Here is a 24789-nt window from a genome sequence, read left to right on the forward strand (position 1 = left end):
AGAGTTTGAAAATTTGAAAATCAAGTTAAAAATTTTTATTGGGGTTTCAATACATTGGTCATATGTGCCACGTAATCACAGCGCATTAAGCTGGGAAGATAATGCCAAATGTGATTTCGTTGTCTAAAACTATTATTTTTCTTAATTTTTACCTATTTCTTAATAAATGCCTGGGAAATAGGCTATATATTTCATTTTCTCAAAATTAATTTATAAATTGTAGCTAAATATGCTTGTCCACTTGTATTGTAACATGAAAATAACATTATACGTAACATCAATTTTATACGGTAACAAACGTACCATGACAAAAGAGACACTAAATGTCAATGTACTCCCTTTTTTGTAGTCTAAAAATAAGAAACTGCTATATTATATGTATACCTGAAGCCGACAACGAAAATTGTGTCCCGAATTAATAGATCTCGACCGATTTAAAGGGATTCCAACAAAAAGCTAGACACATACTAGTAAAACTCCTACCTTCACGTACTGCCGCATGCAAATTTATGAATTAAACTTTCCAAAATTAGAATTTGAAATTTTATGAGGCAAAACAACACATACAAAAAGTTTACGACGAGTTTCACTAGTAAACGCGACACATCTCAACATGGCACTTAGACACCTAGTCATCGTGCTCCCTTTGTTGTTTGCATCTTGTTTGGGTGGTGCCGATGCCAGGAAAGGCTGCCCTTGTCCGGGTGGTGGCAACGTTGGGAAAGGGTGCCCTTGTCTGGGTGGGTGTCGTTGTCCGGGTGCTGCTGATGGTGGGAAAGGGTGCCCTTGTCAGGGTGGTGACGACGGTGGGAAAGGGTGCCCTTGTCAGGGTGGTGACGATGGTGGGAAAGGCTGCCCCTGTCTGGGTGGTGACGGTGGAAAAAGGTGTCATTGTCCAAATGGGTGTCCTTGTCCGGCTGCTGCCGATGGTGGGAAAGAATGCCCTTGTCCGGGTGGTGGCGACGGTAGGAAAGGGTGCCATTGTCCGGATGGGTGTCCTTGTCCGGCTGCTGCCGACGGTGGTAAAGAATGCCCTTGTCCAAGTGGTGGTGACGGTGGGAAAGGGTGCTATTGTCCGGATGGGTGTTCTTGTCCGGCTGCTATTCAGGGTGGGAAAGAATGTATTTGTCCGGGTGGTGGTGACGGAGGGAAAGGGTGCCATTGTCCGGATGGGTGCCCTTGTCCGGCTTCTGCCGATGGTGGGAAAGAGTGCCCTTGTCCGAGTGGTGGTGACGGTGGGAAAGGGTGCCATTGTCCGGATGGGTGTCCTTGTCCGGCTGCTGCCGACGGTGGGAAAGAATGCCCTTGTCCGGGTGGTGGTGACGGTGGGAAAGGATGCCATTGTCCGGATGGGTGTCCTTGTCCTGGTGCTAACGATAGTGGGAAAGGCTGCCCTTGTCCAGGTGGTACCGATGGTGGGAAAGGTTGCCTTTGTGCGGATGATACCGATGGCGGGAAAGGATGCCCTTGTGCGGGTGGTGCCGACGGTGGGAAAGGGTGCCCTTGTGCGGATGGTGTTGATGGCGGGAAAGGATGCCCTTGTGCGGGTGGTGCCGACAGCAGGAAACGATGCCCTTGTGCGGGTGGTGCTGACGGCGGGAAAGGATGCCCTTGTGCATGTGGTGCCGACGGTGGGAAAGGGTGCCCTTGTGCGGGTGGTGCCGACGCAAACGGGTGCCCTTGTGCGGGTGGTCCCGACGGCGCGAAAGGGTGTCCTTGTGCGGGTGGTGCTGACGGTGGGAAAGGATGCCCTTGTGCGGGTGGTGCTGAAGGCGGAAAAGGCTGCAATTGTGCGGGTGGTGCCGATGGCGGGAAAGGCTGCCCTTGTGCGGGTGCTGCCGACGGCGGGAAAGGCTGCCCTTGTGCGGGTGGTGCCGAAGGCGGTAAAGGTTGCCCTTGTGCGGGTGGTGCCGACGGCAGGAAAGGCTGCCCTTGCGCGGGTGGTACCGACGGCGGGAAAGGCTGCCCTTGTGCGGGTGGTGCCGACAGTGGGAAAGGGTGTCCCAATTCGGGTGGTGGTTGTGCTCCTAAGGGTGGAGACGGTGGAAATGACCCCCCTGCGCCGAAAGGCGGCGGTAACTCTCCCAAAGATGCTGGTGGCGGTAAGGACACTCCTAATAAGAAAGGAGGCCATTATAAAAAGAAAGCTGGTGCCACACCTTTCTACAAACAACCCATCTTAGATAGTGATTATAAGGGTGAATGGATAATCCATAACCCTCATTGTGGCGTTAACGCCATGCAGCATCAGTTAATGCCTAACAACAAGGCGGTTTGGTTTGATACTACCAACCTTGGTCCTTCTGCTCGTGAACTTGGTCCCAAGGGTAACTGTCCCCCGAATCCCGATAACAACAATGAACCCGATTGCTTCGCTCATGCTGTACAATATGATATTGAATCCGGCAATGTCAAGTCCATTTATGTAAGTTACTTATCATTTTTAATTACCTCCTCATCGAGTATTAGTACCCTTATACTTAATTATATATAGCGCATGATTTTATGATACAATATTTGATTTTTATAATAGGTTGAAACTGATCCATGGTGTTCGTCGGGACATTTGTTGCCTTCGGGTGACCTTTTATCAACAGGTGGTAATAAAATGGGTGGTGCGAGTGTTAGGCTCTTGAAGTTAGATGACCCGGCTCCAAAGTTCGTCGATAAAAAAGATGCACTCGGTGCTCCTCATTGGTATGCAACTAATTGTATTCTAGAAGATGGAAGTGCAGCGATTATTGGAGGTCGAGATTCCTACACCTACGACATTGTTGGGCCGACAGTTGACTTCAAGCCAAACAATAAACAACTGCCTTTCCTGCAAAAAACCACCGCACCGGCGGCTGGCCATGGTCTCCGTGTCGAGAACAACCTTTATCCATTTTGTTACCTCCTCCCTGACGGAAATATCTTCATCTTTGCGAATGATCGGGCTATTAGTTTTAATCCACAAACGGGTAAAACAGTGAAAGAATATCCGGTGTTGAAAGGCGGATCTCGCAACTACCCACCGTCAGGTCAGTCTGCTATTCTCCCATTGAGGCTCACCGCCGATAATCAACCAGTCACCGTCGAAGTGGTGGTCTGTGGTGGTAACAAAGCAGATGCTTTCCAAAATGTCGATCCAAGATACACCCAAAACAGAGTGTTCACACCTGCACTTTCCGACTGTAATAGAATCATAGCCACAGCGGATAATCCGACATGGCAGAAAGAACAAGACATGCCAACACCAAGAGTCATGGGAGATCTATTGCAACTTCCAAACGGACAGTTTCTTCTCATCAATGGTGCCAAGAAGGGTACTTCCGGTTGGGACGACGGTGAAGATCCTAACCTTACTCCTACCGTTTACATGCCAGAGAACGCAAAAGGCGAAAGGTTCAGGGAACTAAAACCAACAAACATCCCTCGAATGTATCATTCCACCTCATCTGTTCTTCCCGATGGCAAGATTTTAGTCGCCGGTAGCCAATCTCATCAGTTCTACACTTACGATGGTAATTTCCCAACAGAATTACGAGTTGAAAAATTCTCACCTCATTACCTCGACCCTAAGCTGGAAAAAGAAAGACCTGTTATCACCGCAGATGCTACTGACAAGCGATTGAAATACGGGAAAGACTTTAAAGTAACGTTTACAATCAAATCGAATCCCACATTGGCAGATGGAGATGTGATCGTGACTCTATTACACCCACCATTCACGACTCATGGTTACTCTCAAAACCAAAGGATGCTCATCTGTGCGATTACAGAAGTCGATAGCACTGAGGTCAACGCGGTGGCACCACCAAGTGGAAGGATTGCACCACCGGGTTACTATATGTTGTTTATTAGCCATCGGAATATTCCTAGTAAGGGTGTGTGGGTACAGGTTGGAGCTTGAGTTAGGTTGATATTCATTTAGGATAGAAGGATAGATAGTTTCAATTTTATTTGTTCTTTCATTTATCATTTGTTGTATCTACGGTAGAAAATTAATTAGCAGTTTTGTGTTCATTATATTAGGTTGAATATATACAACAATTTTATGTTCATTCTATGTGGTTAATGTTGCGTTAGTTAAGTATTATATTTTACAAGTAAGGTTTATGGCATTAGATAACAATATGTATTTTTATTAGTACCATGTATCGAAATTATCGAATTTAGATGGACTGATATTGAGTTATACAATTCAAGATGTTGTATTAAGACTGAGTTAGTAATGTTGGAGGCAATGCAAGTTTGTAATTGAGTTATATAATTCAAGTGTTTCTCACATTCAATGCTTCAATTCATGGGATTACTTAGCAAATATTATTTCATGGTTTGCAAAGTTGCTTTTGATACTTTTTGATAATTATTTGGTCCACACTTATGAAAAAACCAACAATATTTCAATTTTTGCAGGGATATGCTATTAGGCATCATTTGAGAGGGTGTGAGAACAAATTGCATCTGAGTTGTATATAAGGGTTGTTGTGATACACTAAAAAAGGTAGAAAGTTTTATATTATTGTTATACTCTTTAAGATTACAAGCAAGTTATAATTTAATTCAAGTTCTAGATTATATTTAGGAAAAATGACACACACTATGAATATTTTAAGGTTTACTATTTTAATCATTTAACTTTTAAGTGGTTTTATGTAGTGGCAATTCTAAGATTCAAACTCACTTGTATTCAATTTAAATGATGAACTAAATTATAGTAGTTAAACATTTTTTGTTATCAGATCGGATTATCAATAATACGATTTAATGTGAGTGTAATGTAATAGTAACTTCAAACCTTAAAGATCAAATATAATTTAATAAATAATAATAAATTTATTACATTGTTCATGAAAATTTCTTATATACATACTAAAACAATCCATAAGTATATATTTGCTAATAAGTAAATATTGAAGTGTCATGGACATGTTATAACATGCATAACTATTCTAAACTTCACTACAAGAAATATACCCTTTAGCGGCGACATTATTAGCGGCGACAAGGGGCTTTACCGGCGACTCTAGCTTGAGTCGCCGGTAAAGCCCCTTGTCGCTGCTAATAATGTCGCCGCTAAAGGGTTGTCACCCGAATCCGCACTTTCCCTCTCTATTGCATCTCAACCGTTCGATGAGATATCCAATCCAACGGGTGGGGTGCCTTATCCGGTCTAACCTAATACCGGTGACATAGATGTCGCCGCTAAAACTCCAAAAAAGTCGCCGCTAATAGTCTGCTAAAAATGATGCGGTACCCTTCCCTCCAGTTTGTCGCCGCTATTACTAATTGTCACCGGTATTGCCCCTAGAGTCGCCGCTAAAGGTGTCGCCGCTATTGGTCATCACAGATAAAAAAAAAATGCACGCAGATAACCTCCCTTCTTCATATTCCTTTCTGTTTGCTTCCAATTTCCTTCACCATATCGCCGATTTCTTCTTCAATCTGCTTCTTTCAAGCAAATTTCTCCCCTCATTGTTCCAAGCAAGTATCTCTAGGTGTGGTTAAAGCTTTGGGATCAATTTCTACCTCCATTTCTTGAAGAAAGGTAAGTTTTATTTTGATGATTTCATTTTTATGTTGTATGAATTTCGATTTATAGCTTTATGTAGTGATTGAATGATAATAAATTGCTCATATTCTTTATTTTTGGTGGTGTTGTTTTGGATTAGAAGCATTGTTCCAAGCAAGTGGTTAAAGCTTTGGGATCAATTTCTAGGTACCTCCATTTCTTGAAGAAAGGTAAGTTTTTTTTGATGATTTCATTTTTATTTTGTATGAATTTCGATTTGTAGCTTTATGTAGTGATTGAATGATAATAAATTGTTCATATTCTTGTTTTTGGTGGTATTGTTTTGGATTAGAAGCAAGTTATTCAATTTTTTGTTTGTGGTTATTTAATTGCAATTAGTTGTATAGCTTCAAGTTGTATTTATATGTGAAATTATGTGATAATTGTCATATGTGAAAATTGGATTGTATATTTTGTATTTGTTTGAATATATGTGAATTTGGTATATATATTCCAATGTATGTGTGTTTGATGTATATGTGGTATATTTGTAGAAATTATATGTATTTGTTATAAGTACAATGTTATTATGTGTATGTGATTGTAGGTATGTTTGTTGTAAATGTGATATATGATTGTGAAACTTTTGTATTTGGTATAAATAGGATGTTATTATGTATATATGTGAAATTATGTGTATTTGGGTTAAATAGGATGTTATTTTGTGTGTATTTGTATTTGGTGTATATGTGGTATATGTATGTAAAAGTATGTGAATTTCACCTTCTTATGTATTATATAAAACTATGTGGTTTTGGTATAAGTAGGATGCTATAATTGAAATAAAAAAAAATACATTATTTTTATAATTTGAAAAAAGAACACAAAAAAAACTATAAAATTGTTTAAAAACTTATATACAAAAACTAGAAAGCTTCTAGTTTTTACCCAAGCTAACTCCAAATTAATTAACCAATAAGTTATATAGTTAACTTATAATTGGAAAAAAAACACAAAAAAAATTATAAAATTCTTTAAAAACTTATATACATTTTAATCTCGACGGTAAAAAAAACAACACAACAATATAATACGTATGTAAAAGTATGTGGTTTTCTTATAAGTAGGATGCTATAATTGAAAAAAAATACATTATTTTTATAAATTGAAAAAAAAAACACAAAAAAAAACTATAAAATTGTTTAAAAACTTATATACAAAAACTAGAAATCTTCTAGTTTTTACCCAAGCTAACTCCAAATTAATTAACCAATAAGTTATATAGTTAACTTATAATTGGAAAAAAAAAAACACAAAAAAAAATTATAAAATTCTTTAAAAACTTATATACATTTTAATCTCGGCGGTAAAAAAAACAACACAACAACATAATACGTATGCAAAAGTATGTGGTTTTCTTATAAGTAGGATGCTATAATTGAAAAAAAAAATAAAAATACATTATTTTTATAAATTGAAAAAAAAAACACAAAAAAAACTATAAAATTGTTTAAAAACTTATATACAAAAACTAGAAAGCTTCTAGTTTTTACCCAAGCTAACTTACAAGTAATTTTAATTAAAATTAATTAAAAAAATGCATAAATAAAAAATTTTAATTTATTTTTTTCATTTCTTTATTACTTAATTTTTGTATTATTTTAGATGTAAAAAAATGTGGATTGAAAAAAAAAACAATGCTAATTCTGTATACTAAACTCTAAACCCAAAATTATGTTTCAGCAACATCATGTCTATTGATAAAAGCTGGACTACTAATCCATATCGAAACCATCCCGAGTTCCAAGCAGGACTCAAAGCTTTTATTGAGAAGTCGAAGTTGCACCTTGATAGTAATGGTAAAATCAGATGTGCGTGTGAAAAATGTGATAACCGTTACTTCAAGTACCCGACTGTAGTTGAACGCCATATATTTATAAATGGTTTCAGTAAGGCGTACAAAATTTGGATCTATCATGGTGAATCTTTTATTCCTCCCGTCGTCTTGCCAAGTAACGAAATGGCCGATTTAATCGACGATGTGATGTGGGAGTCGAGAGAAAATGATACCAACCTCGATGAAGGAACCTCGAATACAAGGGGTAGCGGTGTGGATGATGATTTTGCACAGTTGTTGGAAGAAATGGAAACTCAATTGTATACTGGTTGCATCTTTTCTTCCCTTGAGTTTCTAGCAAAGTTAATGCATATCAAGGTGAACAACAAATGGACTGATAGTTCATTTGATCAACTCCTTGAGCTCTTGCAATTAGCATTTCCCAAAGGCAACAAGGTTCCCCTTTCACATTATCTAGCCAAAAAGAAACTAAAGTCTATTGGACTGGGGTATGAGTCGATACATGTGTGTAAAAACGATTGTTGTCTCTTCTGGAAAGAACATGATTCATTGCAAGTTTGTCCCGTTTGTAAAGAGAGCCGATGGATCGATAAAAACACCAAGGGTAAGAAAGTACCTCATAAGGTGTTACGGTACTTTCCTGTGACCCCTAGACTACGACGTTTATATTGTTCGAGGCACACTGCCAAAAATATGATTTGGCATAGTACCAGACGTTCAGAAGATGGTGTGATGATTCATCTTGTTGATGGGGAACATTGGCAAGATTTTGATAAAAAAATACCCCGACTTCTCGAGTGAACCCCGTAACGTACGCCTAGGTCTTTCAGCTGACGGTTTCAATCCATTTGGAAACATGTGTAATCCACATAGCACATGGCCGGTCATACTCACCACATACAATCTGCCACCCTGGCTTTGTATGAAAGAGTCGTCATTCATGTTGACTTTGTTGATTCCAAGACCGAAAGCTCCAGGTAAGGATATGGATGTTTTCCTTAGACCGTTGGTGGAAGAGCTTAAACATTTGTGGAACTCAGGCGTACGTATTAAAGATGCGGCGACAAATATGTTCTTCACGATGAGAGCTATGTTGTTGTGGACAATAAACGATTAGCCAGCTCGTAGTAGTTTATCGGGTTGGAGTTGGCAAGGGTATAGAGCATGTGCTACTTGCAATGAAGACACTCCTTCGTACCGTGCAACAAACAAAGTCGTATATATCGGTCATCGTCGTTTCCTAGATGCTAATGATCCGTTAAGAAAGAGGTTGGACTTTAATGGGATGGAAGAGACAAGACCCGCTCCGAGACACTTTAATAATGATGACATACAAGAGCAACTAGGTCGTCTACTAACTCGTAAACCAGGTAAACATCCTGAGCATGGAGGCGGGGAGCCAAAGCGGCAAGATTATGAGTTGAACCGGTCGAAACGAAGCATTTTCTTCGAACTCGAGTATTGGTCTTCTCTACAGTTGAAACACAACATAGATGTCATGCATGTCCAGAAAAATGTGGACGAGAGTTTATTAGGTACTCTCCTAATGAACGATAAAAGCAAAGACACATCAAATGCACGAGAGGACTTGAGAATTCTAAACATTCGGAGAAATGAATGGTTGCAAAAAAATGGTGACAAGTTTCATAGACCCCAGGCAAGATACTCTTTCACGAAATCTAGTCGACAACTCTTTTGTCAATTTATAAAAGAGGTTAAGCTGCCGGATGGGTTTGGTTCTAACATTAGTAAGAAAGTGAACGATACCAATACTAACATTATTGGGTTGAAATCGCATGACCACCACATTCTTATTCAACGTTTGATACCTATTGGAGTAAGAGGGTTGTTAGACAAAGATACTTATACACCTATTGTAGACCTTTGTACGTTTTTCAAGCAACTTTGTTCCAGAACATTGAAGGTGGAGGATATGAGGAAAGCAAAAGTAGACATTATTGCAATCTTGTGCAAGTTAGAATTGATTTATCCTCCGGCGTTTTTTGACATTATGGTTCATTTACTTTTGCATTTACCTGATGAAGCAATTGCTGGAGGCCCGGTTTGTATGAGATGGATGTTTCCATTCGAGAGATATATGAAAAAACTAAAAAACTATGTCAGAAACAAGGCGAAGCCAGAAGGTTCTATAGCTGAGGGTTATGTTGCTGAAGAAGCTTTATCATTTTGTTCAATGTACCTTCGAGATGTAAAGAATCGTCCGGAAAGAAATGTAGATGTTGTCATTGAAAAAACAAAGTTTTGGATGTTTGAGTCTAAATCTCGACCGACCAGCACAACTCAAATCAAAACTCTTAATTTAACGGAAATGCATAACATGGAATGGTTTGTATTGAATAGCTGTGAAGAAGTCAGACAGTATATCAAGTAATTAATCTTATCTCTAACTTTCATTCTTAATTTTTTATTTTATCTTTTTAAATCTATATCTTTTGGTCATCAACATAGGAAATTCAAATCTGAGCATCCCCAAAGTGATGAAAAGAGAGAATTTCGTAATTGGTTTCGTGAAAAGGTAATATAAATTAATAAACAAATTTTTTTCATTGATCTAATGAATACATAATACATATTAATTTATAATTGTTAGGTTCATCAAATGAAAATAGAAAAATCTCCAGAATTCCACGAAGAGTTGTCGGTTCTTGCAATGGGCCCGCAAATGAATGCCTATTCTTACACCGCATGCATAGTCAATGGTGTTAGGTTTATGGTACTTAGTCGTGACACACAACGTACAACACAAAACTCTGGGGTTTTAGCGGTGGGTGAGAAAGGCGAGAAGTATTATGGCCAGTTAGAAGAGATTATAGAGTTGAGGTATACACATGATTATTCAACTGTACTATTTCGTTGCAAGTGGTTTGATACTCGAACAGGAGTTATTTCTAGTGATAGTTTCACCAGTATCGACACACGACGCGAAGCATACAAAGATGATCAACTCATATATGCGTCACAACCCAAACAAGTGTTCTACATCAGAGAGCCAAACAATAACCATCGGTGTGTTGTCGAGCATGTTAATCATCGAAGTATTTGGGATCTACCATCGAACAATGACCTTGTTCAAAATGTTGACAATGTCTCACACGAAAATGTAGACGATGTCGATGTACTTCAAAATATCTCTTCATCCGATGCTCCACTTTTTATCGATTTCGGCATGTACTTTCAAAACATTCCTAGAGTCATTGTTGATGTAGAAAGTGCATCTGAAGTTCCTCCGCCAACTGGTAGAGTCAATGATGTTTCTGATTGCGATACTGATTACGATGACACCGATTCTGACTATGATACCGAAGAAGACACTGAAGGATATGAGGAAGATTCTGATTAGAATAGTTCTTATGTAATATGTATTTGTAATATGTGTTTGTAATATGAACTGTATTTGGATTTCTAGTTTAAATGGAAATGTTTATTCCTATCTAAATGTTTATTTCTATGTAATGTGTATCTATAATAAAAATTGTATTTGTATATCTTATAATTTTTCAGGAAATGATGAGAGTGTGGCTATTGTTTATGTTTACCATGGCTGCTGTCATGGGTCGTGGACATGGGGAAGACGAAGCTGAGGACCCACCTTTCCCAGGTGGTAGAGGTCCTGGCCAGCACGAGCAGGACGGTAAGTCTTATCATGAATTTATATTTACTATTTTTGTTCAATTATCATAAATTAAATGTCGTTTCTAATAATTTTTAATTACAATTGTAGTTGAGGGATGTGCTCGAAGGAAAGCTCGAAGAAAAGCAAAAAATATAAAGCTTGAAAAATCAATCTTGCAGAACCAGGGGAAACCAATAGCCATGCAATTTGATAGGGATATCACATTTAATCCCGTAGGAGAGGCGGGAGACATGTTTTCCCGAGAAGTTGGGAAAACAATGTGGCAGATGGTCCCTTTCGACAAATGGAGTTGGAAAAGAGTTTCCCCTGATATAAAGGACACTGTATTACAACATTTAGCAGTAATTATTTATTTAAATATATTTTATAGGTTTAACTATAATTGTTTCTTACTTGGTTAACTTTTTTTTTATTATAGAAAAAGTTTGATCTCAATCAAATGTACCAGGATGCACAAGCTACTTTATTGACAGAGAGTTTTCAAGCAGCCTTGTTAAGAGGTTTTCGAGAGCGTAAAGCCGACGCAAAAGAATATTTCAACATGGTCGGAGGGTATGAAGATATCCCGAGAGCATTGGCAAATCCTCCGGATGGTATGCTTGTTGATAACTGGGAGAAGACAGTTGAGTATTTTCAAACTGACGAACACAAAATTGCTTCAGAAAGGAACAAAAAAATCCGTGAAAAGCAAACAATTGTGAATCGTGGGGGTTCGAGCTCGTATAGCAGTACTTGCTATAAGAAGGTACCGTACGATACATGTAATTATTTATTTAAAATATAATCTAATTTTTAAACTTAAACAGAACCTTAAGAGAGTGGAAACATTTCGCAAAGCTCATACCGATAAGAATGGTGTATTTGTTACTGTTGAATCGGAACAACAATATGTAAGTATTTAATTATAATTTTATCATATATTTAAATGTTTGTTTATACTTAATTGTTACTCACTTTTTGGAGTTACAGAATCGGTTAGTTGAAGAGCTGCTAGAACAAACTCAAGGTGAAAGTGAGTTTACGCCAACTCAAGAAAGAGCTACATTCGAGAAAGTATTAGGAGAGCGACGTGGCCACATTAGAGGCATTGGCCGCAAACCTTCTGGTCTTCTGACGATTCCATAGCCTTCACAACCATCACAACCACCATCACAACCATCACAGTTAAAATAGCAATCTAGTTTAGCATCGTAAAATGCATGTTGATTTGGTAGTTTTGGTTTTGTGGTGGTTATTTGCTAAAAAGTTTGGTAATTTGGTTTTTGTCCCAAGTGCAAAATATAGCAATGTACTTTGGTTTTCTATCTTACTTTAAAAATAACAATGTATTTTGATAGTTTTTGTTTATGTTTGACGATCTAACTTATAAGTTTATATATATTGTTATTAATTATGTAGTTGGAAAATCTTCGTGCAATGCTCGCCGACCCGGCATGTAGGGATGAGCTTTATTCGTTTTTTCAATCCCAAAATAATCAAGGAAACGATGGGAACGGCGATGAGGGTATGTAAGAATGGGTTTTATTTGCATATGTTGTCTCGTTTTGCTACTTAGTAGATTGTAAAAATTTTGTTGTTTTGCTACTCGGATAGTATGACTTTTGATATTTAATTGTATTTTGGATGTTTGTTTGTAATAGGATGTTTGTTTGACACTATTATGTTTGATATTTAATAGGATGTTTGTTTTGTAATTAGCGTCGACACTATTGGTTTTGATATTTAATCGAATATTGTTATTACCGGCGACACTTTTACCTGCGATATTATCCCCAGCAACACTTTTACCTGCGATATTATCACCGGCAACGAAAATCATTATTTAAAAAAAATTGAAAACAAATTACCGGCGATAGAGCTCATTACCGGCGACACTTTTACCGGCGACAAATGTCATTCCCGGCGACAACATTATTAGCGGCGACACTACTCATTAGCGGCGACATACTAATAGCGGCGACTACTATCATTAGCGGCGACAAACTGATCAATAGCGACGAGGCAGTAGCGGCGACTCATTACCGTTGACGCGTCGCCGCTATTATCAGTACCGACGATTTTTGGGACTTTTACCGGCGACTTTTGTCGCCGGTAATGGCCTTTTTCCTTGTGGTGCTTTTTTATTCTTATTAAATTAAATAAATTACTAAATAAATTACAATATCCTATGACATAATATTTTAGAATTGGTGAAAAGTTGAAAACAAAATATATAAAACAAGCTCTATCAATTGAGATACCACTATAAACAAAATCACAGAAAGCTATACATTGTGCTCAAAAAAGGCTATAGTATGACTAAGTATGCTACTCCATTTTATAGTTTCTAGGATTTGACTCTACAATAAAAATGTATTTATATTCTACCTACACAGTTACACAAACAAAAAACACTAAACACTTAAACGCCTAATAGAGAGAAAGGTATGAAACCTGTAAAAGAAAAGAGATGGAGATCATGGAGACTCAAGCAGCCACTGCAACTAACTTCCAGCCAGTCGCCGAAAAGTCGAAAACGAACTAAAGGGTGTGGAAATAGGCGTTGAGCGGTAGATGATGTTGATCACGGAGGCCGATGAGAGAGGTTGATCATGAAGGCCGCAACAACAAAAGAATGAGATGTAAATTTTTTTGTTTTTTTAGGGTTTTTGTGTTTTCGATAATTTGTTTCATCTTTCTTTTTAATATATGGAATATTTATAAGATTTAATCATATCTTCTTAATATATAAAATATTCTATAAGATTGAATGATTAAATGCTGATTAAATTTCTATAAAAAAAGGGTTTTATTTTTGTTAACCACTTCCTTATAGAGCGGTTCATGATCAGTTTATATAAAAATTTCAACAATTAGAAAATTTCAGGGTTTTTTTTTTTTTTTTTTTTTTTTTTTTTTTTTTTTTTTTTTTTTGCCACAGGTGTCCATTTGTTATAATAATAGGTGTCCATCTTAAATCTAACATATAAACTACAAAAGAAATTTTAAAATTAGGGGTGTCCATGGACACCCTTTGCTATAAGGTAGCCTTGCCGCTGGCTTTATGAGAGAACAAATTTAGTTTTGTCGGGTCAAATAGGTCATGTTTTACAAAACGAAGGGGTAACCAGGTTACCCTTATGCAACCTCACTTAATTGATGTAATTATTTGTTTGCTTATTATATGGAAAATGACACCTCCCCCTCTCTCTATCACACACACACAAACACACAGTGACACGAATCCTTCTTTTGGGTTGTCTTCTCCATATATCCCCAAATCAACATAAGAAAATCGATTTATCCACTAATTATTTGGTGAGAGCTATGGATTTGTTTTCGTTCGCCCCAAATAACCACAAGAAAAACTGGTGTAGAAGCAATTTGGTGAAGAGGTTAAACAATTTGTTCTCGTAAGCTACAATGCAAAACCGCCTTGCCTCCTATGTGCGTTCATCCTCATCTCTAAGTTATCCGATCACCTATCAATATCCATTTTAGAATTAGCCCAGTTGTTTTCCTTGATGTCATTCCAGTGTACGGTAAAATGGAATGAGAAAACTCCTTTTGACGACGTCCCAATAGTGGCAGCCACCGTTGAAGTTCACCTTCTTCTCTCTAAGACAAATCTTTGGCAATGAAAAGCTTTCCCTCTTCCTTCTTCCCTACAAACCCTCAACCTCCCCCTACGGTACTCCTCAACGCAATAGTGGGTACCCACATGCACAGGGTGGATACAATAGCCCGTTTACGATCTTCTGTATCTTCCGTCATCAACGTTTCCTCCAGGAACAGATCCGAACCTGGTGGAATGTTTCCAGGTCACTGATTAGGACGGAACTGGAGTAATTTTTGATAATGAATTGTAGAGGGCATTGTCTTCATACAACCAAATTTCAGCAGTATATGTATTGTTCATCTTGTATGTATACCTTCACCAACAGTAACACTAGAAAGATTGGTAAATATCTCTCTCTCTCTCTCTCTCTCTCTCTCATTTCACTATTGTAGCATAATTAATGGAATTGGAAAATGAATTCGATTCAATGAAGTAAAATAAGTTACTTTGAGTTGATTCTTATGTAGATTTCATGACATTGTTCCAGAAATCCCTACGCCGAATTTTAATCAGCAACTCTAGTTGACATTTACTCATCAAATTCAAACAAATTGTATAGTTAACGTTTTCTTAAGAAGTTCTTAACATGGGTGTGTTTGATGAATTGTTTAGGGAAAAAGTTTTTTCTTGTAAACAAGTGAAACAGAGGATATGGTGTGTCTGTGCGTTTATATGTTCCATTCAACAATTCCTCAACTTTGACTATGGTAGCTGACATTGCGAACTTTACAAGTCAGATCATCTTCAATTGCTTATTTGGTAGATAGAACGAGTTATTTAAGGTTAAGATGACCAAAAAGACAGGTCGCTTCGCAATTTATTCCCTCATAAAGCCACTTAAAAAGTTATGTGACTAAAAAAGTAAATGTGTCATTTTCCCTTATATTTATCATGTGAAAGTTGTATATAACCTAGATCTCAAGTGGATTGTTTGTTATCTACGACATAGCCACATGCTATTTCCGAGACCAAGTGAAAAAAATTAAAGTGAGACCCCATAAAAAAATTATTGTAAAATACTATTAATTAAGTTTGTTACCACTAATTCAAAACCTAAAGTTGTTAACAAACATCTCGTAAATTCACAACCACAAAATCATGTCTTCACTCATTAATAATCAAATGAACACTACAAACAAAATCACATTTAGTGACACAAACCATGAAATATATTTTTTGTGCAACTATATTATACTTTTAGTGTCATATTTTATATCGTGCCATTGATAACACAAAAAAAGATTCAACAACTAAATCCCCTCTAAATTTTAATTACCTAATGTACTTACCACCTAAACTTAATTCAAATTAATAAAATTTTTGACTTCAGATAAATTTTTGTTTCCCTTGATTTTGAGTATTACCTTTTTTCCATTACACCTCAGTCAACTAAAACCGGAACTTCCATATTAAAGGAGATCATGAAATTGGTTCTCCATTACTACATTGCAATTGGCTCATCCAGTACTACACATCAATAATCGGCAGCCTCTCCATTAGAAGCATCATGTTTTCAAAATCTCTCTTCTCGTTGTGTGTAAATGTGTAATTGTTGTTGGATTTTATCATTCACTCCTGTTAAGGTAATCAACTATATGGCTTTACAGAAATCTAAAATTTATTCGGTTAAACTATCACTCTTCTAGTTAGAATTAACTCGATAGAAACGATTTTCATGATTTTCTCTTGTTGGATTTCCTTGTTTTAAAGTATTTGATGAAATTCCTCAAAGAAACATGTATATATTTTTTCTGTAATTGGATTTACGATCTGTTAATTGTTTGTTCTGATTCGGTAGAAATCAAATAGCAATATCATTTTGAGGTGCACCTCCAACGACGTAATTTGGTAACAGTTATGTGTGATTGTTTTGCTAATTGTTAAAAAAAAAAAAAACAACTCCTGTTATCTTTAATTAATATGCCTTTGTTAATATTACATTCTTTCTTCATGTCAGATTATTCCATAATCACTGAATTTCTTGTTCTACAATGTTATGCAATCCTAATCAATGATAGGTGTACGTAAAGTCGGTGATTTGTGGCTCACGTCATTCCTCCCATGTTTAATAACAAATTACAAGATTCCCTTTATACCCTTTAACAAATTCTCAATATCATTATCCTTCCTAAATAACTAAATCACTAAATGACATATAAATTCTTAATCATTGTAGTTGCTTATTACTACTATTTCTCAAATCATGTTCGCAGAGACATTGTTTTTGGTGATCAACCAAGAAATAAGTATGTCTTAATGTCTTTATCTTTCCACTTGCTTCTTACTATTACTTTCATCTGATTGAATCATTAATGGCAGACAATATATATTTTGCCTATAGACAATGGAAAAAAGGATGCCCCAAAGCATGTCATTGCTTTCATCACTGGAGGAGCTTGGGTAATACGGTGAGTAACTAACCAACTAAGTAACAAAACCATGGGTAAAATCGGAAACATTAAAAAAATCATGAACGTTTGTTGTAGGTATAAAGCTTGGGGTTCTTTATTAGGACGTCATTTATCAGGTACAAATGTTATAGGGGCATGCATAGATTACTGAAACTTTCGGTATTAATTAAAGGTGAAGTTATTGTTGTTCATTATGCATAGAATAGAGAGGAAGATGCAACTAAGAAATAGCATTATACTTGATGAAACTGTAGACATAATGCAAACATATGATAAGAGATATTTAATATTCAATAATTTATACTACCTCACTAATGAATATAAAAATGGTACAAAAGAATTTTGAATGCAAATGAATTGGTGCATAACCTTCCATGAGCATTGTTGATTAATGGTAAAGTTTTTCTAAATATTCTTTGGTAATATTGTTTTTCTGATTGGTGCATAACCCTCCAAGAGCAATGTAACCACCATATTTGCTTTAATCGTTTAGAAAAATAATATATATATATATATATATATATATATATATATATATATATATATATATATATATGCTTTTTTGTTTTACTAATGTAGTGTGTATGTGTGTTTGAAGAAAGTGTGAAATTTCTAGGTGCAGAAGTAGAGCATACATATATGGAAATGGATAAAAGATAACACATGGCTTAAAAGGTTTAATGACATGTATGTTTCATTACCTTGTGAAGTTTTTACTTCATTTGTTTTTATAGAATTGGTATTATATATATATATATATATATATATATATATATATATATATATATATATATATATATTCTCGAAAATGATCTTACTTTTATTGTTTTATATATCACATTAATAACAATAGCATTCATTTATGCAATGTGTATTTTATATTCCTTTTTGATACTTTTAGTCGAGCTTGTATACATTAATACGAATAACATCCATATATGTGTAATGTAATAAAAAAATTGTCACTAAAGTTCAGAAATGTGTCACTAAGAATAGCATGAAATTTAGAATCGAATGAGTATTTAGGGGCACAAAATATGTGCCAAAAAATACTTTATTCTATAAGGCTGCAGCGACAAACCAAAAAAGTATTACTAAAGGGTTTTAATGGGAGCATTCTAGTGACACTTTATATATGTGCCACTCATTCTCTAAGTAGCCTTTACCGGCATTTTGTCGATTTTTAATGGCACTTTTTGTGCACAACTAAATGACATATAATTCGTAGTGGAAACTGTTAAAAGTAACTTTTCAGAAAAATAAAAAATTAAAGATAATAAAATAAAATAAAATTCAACGCATTAATATTTTCTTCTAGTATTTTTAGAATCTCATTTATCTATGACACTTTCATAATCAATATTCTTGAGAAAGTTGTTCTCAATCAAAATCAACGACAAAACGTTTATCTTTCTTGAAACATCGAGCGCAAATAAGATTTTAAAACCTTTAGTTTTTAAAAGCTTATTTTCATTGATGCAATTCTAATGGAAACAATCGACAATATTTTGTATGTTAGACAAGAAACTGGATAAATGTGTATCATTTTTTAGAAATTTAGTATTTTGTTAGTTGTATTATGTTCAACTAGTAAATGTTTTTGTAACAACTTCGGTTCATTAAATAAATCGTATACATTGATGTTTGAGATATAACATTTTTGCAACCACTTTTCCAGGATTTTGCAACTACACTTTAACTCAATAGTATTCAGTGTTTTTAACGTATGTACTGTGAATAAAAAACCAAAATGTCTTCATATTGTTTGTATTGTTTAAACTTTGCTCAAATAAACAAATAATTTGGTCAACTACGTACACAAAAATTACTGAATCCTAAATGACTTATGGTGAAAGTTCATATATTTGTTTTGATGACCCAACATCATTCTCTTTAAAAAATTATTATTTTATTAGTTTTCTCAATAAACACCGAATCAATTTGAAAGTTAGAAGCTATAGCTCACACAACTCAAAGTCTTTTCAAACACATTATCTTTGTAGTCTTTAAAAACTCAATAGGTGATAACGATTTATGAAAATAGCAGTACATAAAAATGAATTTTATGAAAATACCAATAATATAACTATAGATAGTCCCAAAAATCAGAGGCCCCCTAAAATCATAAGCCACATGTAACCACATTGCTGACACAAAGTATAGATTGTCCCAAAAATCAAAGGCCCTATGCACCTAAGGCTGGCCATTGGACCAAGCTTTAATCTCAGTTCATGTTTTAGTGTCTTATAGATCTCAAGTTGGTATTTTGATATGATAACCTATAACTTTTTAAAATATCACTATTACAGGCATGTGTTATACCATCTACATGTAGGTAAGTAAATAACTTGATTAAAACAATTTCACTTACCTTTATCATACTCTGTCACTGCTCCTTTGGCTTTGTACAAATAAGCTCCAAGCCATTTTCTACTAAAATCATCATACCTGCATATCAAATCACGATGGATTTTTTGTAGTTAACAATAGATTATACAGAGAACAAAATAAGCTTTAGATCTTGTAACACCTAGAATTTAGGTATTCATTTTAACCGTTAAGTTATGTTTGATTTGCTAGTTTAGTCCCAGTGGAAAATTTGTAAATCCAAAGTCATCTGGAGTATGCGAGATGTACACCCTCGTACAAAGGGCGTACTATGGGTAGCCATAGAACGATGTGTGTACGCAGGGTGTATGCATCCAGGGTGCAAACTCTAGATTTTAGGGTTTAGACCCTATTTAAACACATTTATGGCCTCATGCACCTTCTTACCTTCAACCTTCCTCCTCATCTCGAAACCCTAAAGAGTGTTTGTGCATTGTGAAGCTTGTTGAGCCATTTTTTGTGCCATTTAGAGCTCTTCGAGTAGAAGGAAAAGAATTAAAGTAGTGGTGTTTCACTCAAGGCTTTGGATACATCATTTTGTTCCCCTTGTACACCTTGTGGAGGGTAAAAAGTTTCAAACTTGATGAAGTAATATCTTGGATCTACTTTTTCTCAAGTTGTTACCTTTTTTATCCCAAACATAGTGTTTGTGAGTAGAATGCAGTCCAAAGCATTTGAGTTGTCCTTTAAGAGGTTTTTAGGGGTGTTAAGTCATAACGTTTGGTTCTTGGTCACTAGTTTTCTCCCATGAAAGTTCTAGATGGTCTTAATGGGTTAAGAGGCTAGGGTTTTGGGTATTAAGGACTTAATAGCCATGCTAGACCATAAAGTTGGAAACTTTATGGTTTAGAGCATTTTATGTGACCTTCATCCGAAGTTTGGATGTAGGTGCTTAAGGGATTAAGTGCTTAGTTAGGAGGTTGGCAAGCACCCTCGTATGCAGGGCGTACCAAAGGGTATGTTGAGCATATGAGGTATGTGCCCCGATCCTCGGTCAACTACGAGGTACGCACCATGTACTCACTGAGTCAACCCGATTGACTCGGTTGACTTTGATCTGGATTTTCTTACTAGGGTTTAACCTACGGGTATTTTTTGGTATTTGAATGGTATTCTAAGTTTTGGTTATTATTGTTCATGAAGGTGATCTGTAGTGAGGATTTCAAAGCAGCATGTCAGTTCAGCTTTTCGTTTATCTCTGAGGTGAGTCTCCCTACTTCCTCAAGTGAGTCGAAGGCACCAAGGCCGACCCACTATATTGTATGTGTAGAACTGTATGTTTTCGTATGATCGTGTTTGTGTGCTTGCATTATTTATGTATTGAGATATATGGGCTCGATGTCATTATGGACTCGATGTTGATAAGGACTCGGGGTTGATTCGGACCCTACACAACTATATGTTGTATTTTGGGTTGATACAAACCCGGGGGTTTGTATGTTGTATGTGGAAATTTAGGGAAGCTGACTAGGTTTTATGCTTATTGTTTATCTTTATGGTTTCAGGTACTTCTAGTTCAAAAGGGAAGGGCCGACAAAACATCCTCCTCACATGATTTTTCACACTTGATGTATTAGTACTCAGATATTTTGAAATAATATAATGAATGTTGGTTTCCGATACAATGAATGAATGAAAAACTAATTGTATTAAAATGAAAAAAATTTAGTACAGATCTTGGGTCGTTAAAAGTTGGTATCAGAGCCTTGGTTTGAGGGATTCAGGCATACTCTCGGGTGTGTCCGAACTCAAACTAAGGATATGATGGTTTTCTTAAATAACAATTAATTTAATTTTGTTTTAGAAAAAGGGGGCGTGGAGTGTGCGATCGGTCGAGCTCAAGTAAGTGGTTCCCAAATTACCCAACTTATGTTTTATGAATAGTATGCTTGAAATGAGAATTATATGATAAGAATTGTATGATATATCTGCCTAATTTGTGTGATGCCTTATAGCCTAATGGAACTTTATGCTATTTATTATTTGGCATTAATATCGGCTAAGTTATTTACTAAGTATATGCTTTCAAAATTCTATACGATTAGGATTGTACAGCCCTAGAATGATAGATTTGGACTCATTTCTTATTCCTTGTTTTGTTTTGTTTTGGACTTAGGGTAGAATCATCATTTGATAGTCTATGTTATCCTGCTTTGTGTATAACTTTGATGAATAAGGCAACCAACAGTGTTGATTGGGGTTCTTGGTATTACGAGTAGTGAGGGATGGAAATTCATATTAGAGTCTAATATATATATATATATATATATATATATATATATATATATATATATATATATAACACATAGAGTCAGTTTATGGTTTTAGTGTGATGACTTAGAGGAATAAGGACTCACCTAGAGGAAACTGCAGGTAGGTGTGAAAGGTAGTATCGGGCCCATACTACTAGAAGCATAGGAACTGTATCTAAGACTAGTGTAGCTCTAGAAACTCTAAGGAGGCATGTGTAAAGGAGTCCTTTTGAGTCCTTTGTTGATTGTTTATGTTGTGTTTTAGTTTGGAGGATGGTGATGATCAATCGAGGACATTATGGCTCTGGTTCTGGATTAGGTTCTGGCTCAAGCTCATAACCAATTGATGAGCGTCAGTGCAAGTTCATTTCGGATGAGGTTACTTGCGGTATCTTGGATGCTATCCCTGTGTTTTTGGTACCATCAAGGAGGGGGTTACGGAGCTTATGGATGAGAGGTTTGGGACTTTTTGAGACAGGATTTTTGAGGTTCATATTGGAGCTCAAGCTCCCTCATTCTGGGAGTTCAAGGAATGTCGAGCTCCTGAGTTCTTTGGTGTTAAGGGCCCCATTGATAGCCATCATTGGATCGCCGACATGGAGACTACTCAATGGACGAGCTTTTGCCCTGAGGGGTGGAAAGGTGGGATTTTCATGCTGCCTGTTGAGGGAAAGAGCACCAAACTAGTGGGAGGAGGTTACACGAGATGTGGGGATAGCAGCAGCGGCAATGATAACCTGGGAGGACTTTTTTCAGAGATTATAGAAGGAGTTTGCACCAAATATCGAGGTTCGGCAGCTGTTGAGGGAGTTCTAGGACCTTCGCCAGACAATCGATACTGTGGCGGAGATCACTGCTAGGTTTTAGGAGAGGGATCTATTGGTTCTGGAGTACATTGGGGATGAGGATATGAAGAAGACGAGGTATCATGACATGTTGAGAGATGAAATCAGGGATTTTGTGAGCTTTTCAGGGTGCAAGACCCTGAATGATATGATTGAGAAGGCCCGTGAGCGGGAGATTGAGTTGGAGCTTCGGACGAAGCGCAAGTCGGAACAGGTACAGATTGTGGTGGGCTATACAAGAAGCACGAGGTTTTTGACTCGTATTCTAGGGGCTACCAGGGTTAGGGCCATTGAAGAAAGTGTGGCCAACAGCATAGTAGATCGTGTCGGTTAGAAGGTTTGGGTTGTTGCAGGTGTGGGCTGATCGGTCATTTGAGTAAGGATTGGCCCCGAAGCTCACTGATTTCCTTCCATTGCAATCAGATCAGCCATAAAAAGGCTAATTGTCAGAGATTGACTGGGGAAGCTGTGGCGGTGCCTATGCCAGCCACATTGAGGATTACCGATGGCCTCCAGGGCAAGGCAGGGACTCATGTGGTGAAGAACAGATCATTTCAGCTGACTACCGATGAGGCCCGTGCAACACCAAATGTGGTTAAGCGTACGTAACTTATCTCTATCTTTTATTGCTTTCTTCATTTCATACTTATATTTTTTCTTAATTCTGTATACGGACCTTTTGGTCAATGGTATGTCTGCCTATGTTTTGTTTGATTCGGGGGCTACCCGATCCTTTGTATCTCTTGCACTTAGCAAGATGTTTTTCGATGCTTCGTAGGTTTTGGATTCTCCTCTAGAGGTAGAGATTATGGACGGTTGTAATGTGGGTACTTCGAGGGTTTTTCATGGATGTGTCTTGAATCTATTTAGTAATAGGTTCTCTATTGATTTGGTGTCGATTCCCTTGAGATAATCGAAGGTTATCACAGGGATGGGTTTATTAGGCCCCAATGGGACCATAATTGATTGTGAGCGGCAGTCGGTGAGAGTTCGAACCCCAAGTGGGGGAGAATAGGTTATCCCTGGTGAGAGAGCTTCGCATGGGCCAGCTCTCTGTTTAGCAGTGAGGCCATGAGATATTTGCAGCAAGGTTTTAAGGATTTATAACTTATATTGCAAACACTCGTGTAACAGCCCAAAAACCTAGATAAATTTTTTTTCATTTTTAATCAAGGTTTACTTCCACATGTTTGATACCAAAAATCCAATACATAATCATCATCATACAAAATCATCAAAGTGTCAATATTAGTGAATACAGAAAATAGTGGATAGTGAATGTTGTGCCATAAAGTCGGGCCCACCCTTTGGAACCAGACACACATGAAATCACAATACAAATTGTAAGCTAATGCTTAGTGATTTTTCCAAAAATAACACATACCAATCATACAAATAGGCCTAACCCTGGGGTTCATCCCAACCAAAAAACAAGTATGAGCCCCACCCTGGGGTATATTTCAATCCAAGCATATCATAATGGGCCCTGCCCTAGGGTATATTTCAACCTAATCACAACGTGTAACATACCAAAAACTAGCATACTACATAAATGGATATTGGGTCGGCCTTGGTGCCTTAGACCCATGGTTATAATGAGAAGACTCACCTCAGACTGATGATAAGATACTGCCTAGCTACTTGTCTAGATATCTCATACTGAAGATAAACAATTTATCATAATTAGAATTAAATCACAAACTCAAGACATAGGCCCAAAAGCCTAAATCCAAACTCCTAAAATAAGGCCTAAAAGTCTTTCCTTCATTAATGGTCCTAACATCCAAGGTCCTAAACAATAATGGGCCACAAGGCCCAAAAGGCCCAACCATGCCATCTATGGTCCGATTAACAACATTACAAGATCCATACTCTAATAGATCTAGGCCCAAGGTTAATTAGGGCCCAAGTGGCTCAAAAATCCATCGGAAACCCAGAACCCAAACGAAGCGTACGCCCAACATACACCTTTAGTACGTTTAGTGTACTAAGTTCCTAGGCTGTACGTGCATCGTACAGACTAGTATGCCCAACGTACAAGCTACTTTGCACAAAACGCCATTAAGTGCTTAATACATGAGGACTCTTCATCAATTTCCAAATCTTGGTCATTTTAAGGTTCCTAGGGCATAAAGTTGGCAAATTTATGCCTTTACATGGCATATGGGAACCCAACACCTCATTTTATCCATTAATACTCCGTTTGAGAACTTAAACTCATGCATGGAGCCATAATAACAATCAAATTAGGATTTTTATGCTTTAAACATGACAAAGAACCTCAGATA

At 36.8% G+C, this 24789-nt stretch overlaps 1 protein-coding gene across 1 annotated transcript; it reads left to right on the top strand.

The window, feature by feature from the left end:
* The first annotated feature begins 7244 nt into the window (after positions 1 to 7244).
* Positions 7245 to 10713, top strand: LOC145046183 (uncharacterized). The gene is made up of 4 exons (XM_078994488.1): positions 7245 to 7907; positions 8470 to 9740; positions 9822 to 9868; positions 9983 to 10713. Exons 1-4 carry the CDS (start codon positions 7245 to 7247, stop codon positions 10711 to 10713), a joined length of 2712 nt encoding a protein of 903 aa, XP_078850614.1.
* The last annotated feature ends 14076 nt before the right edge of the window (positions 10714 to 24789 follow it).

Source organism: Lactuca saligna, chromosome 5, assembly GCF_052625555.1.
Source record: "Lactuca saligna cultivar CGN05327 chromosome 5, ASM5262555v1, whole genome shotgun sequence".
Taxonomy (NCBI): domain Eukaryota; kingdom Viridiplantae; phylum Streptophyta; class Magnoliopsida; order Asterales; family Asteraceae; genus Lactuca; species Lactuca saligna.

What these genes read in the sequence shown, in the direction of transcription:
- LOC145046183 (XM_078994488.1), top strand. Translation starts at nt 7,245, where the DNA reads ATGTCTATTGATAAAAGCTGGACTACTAATCCATATCGAAACCATCCC. An exon ending in AAGAACATGATTCATTGCAA is followed by an intron (nt 7,908 to 8,469) that starts GTTTGTCCCGTT and finishes ATAAACGATTAG; the next exon opens with CCAGCTCGTAGTAGTTTATC. An exon ending in TGATGAAAAGAGAGAATTTC is followed by an intron (nt 9,869 to 9,982) that starts GTAATTGGTTTC and finishes AAATGAAAATAG; the next exon opens with AAAAATCTCCAGAATTCCAC.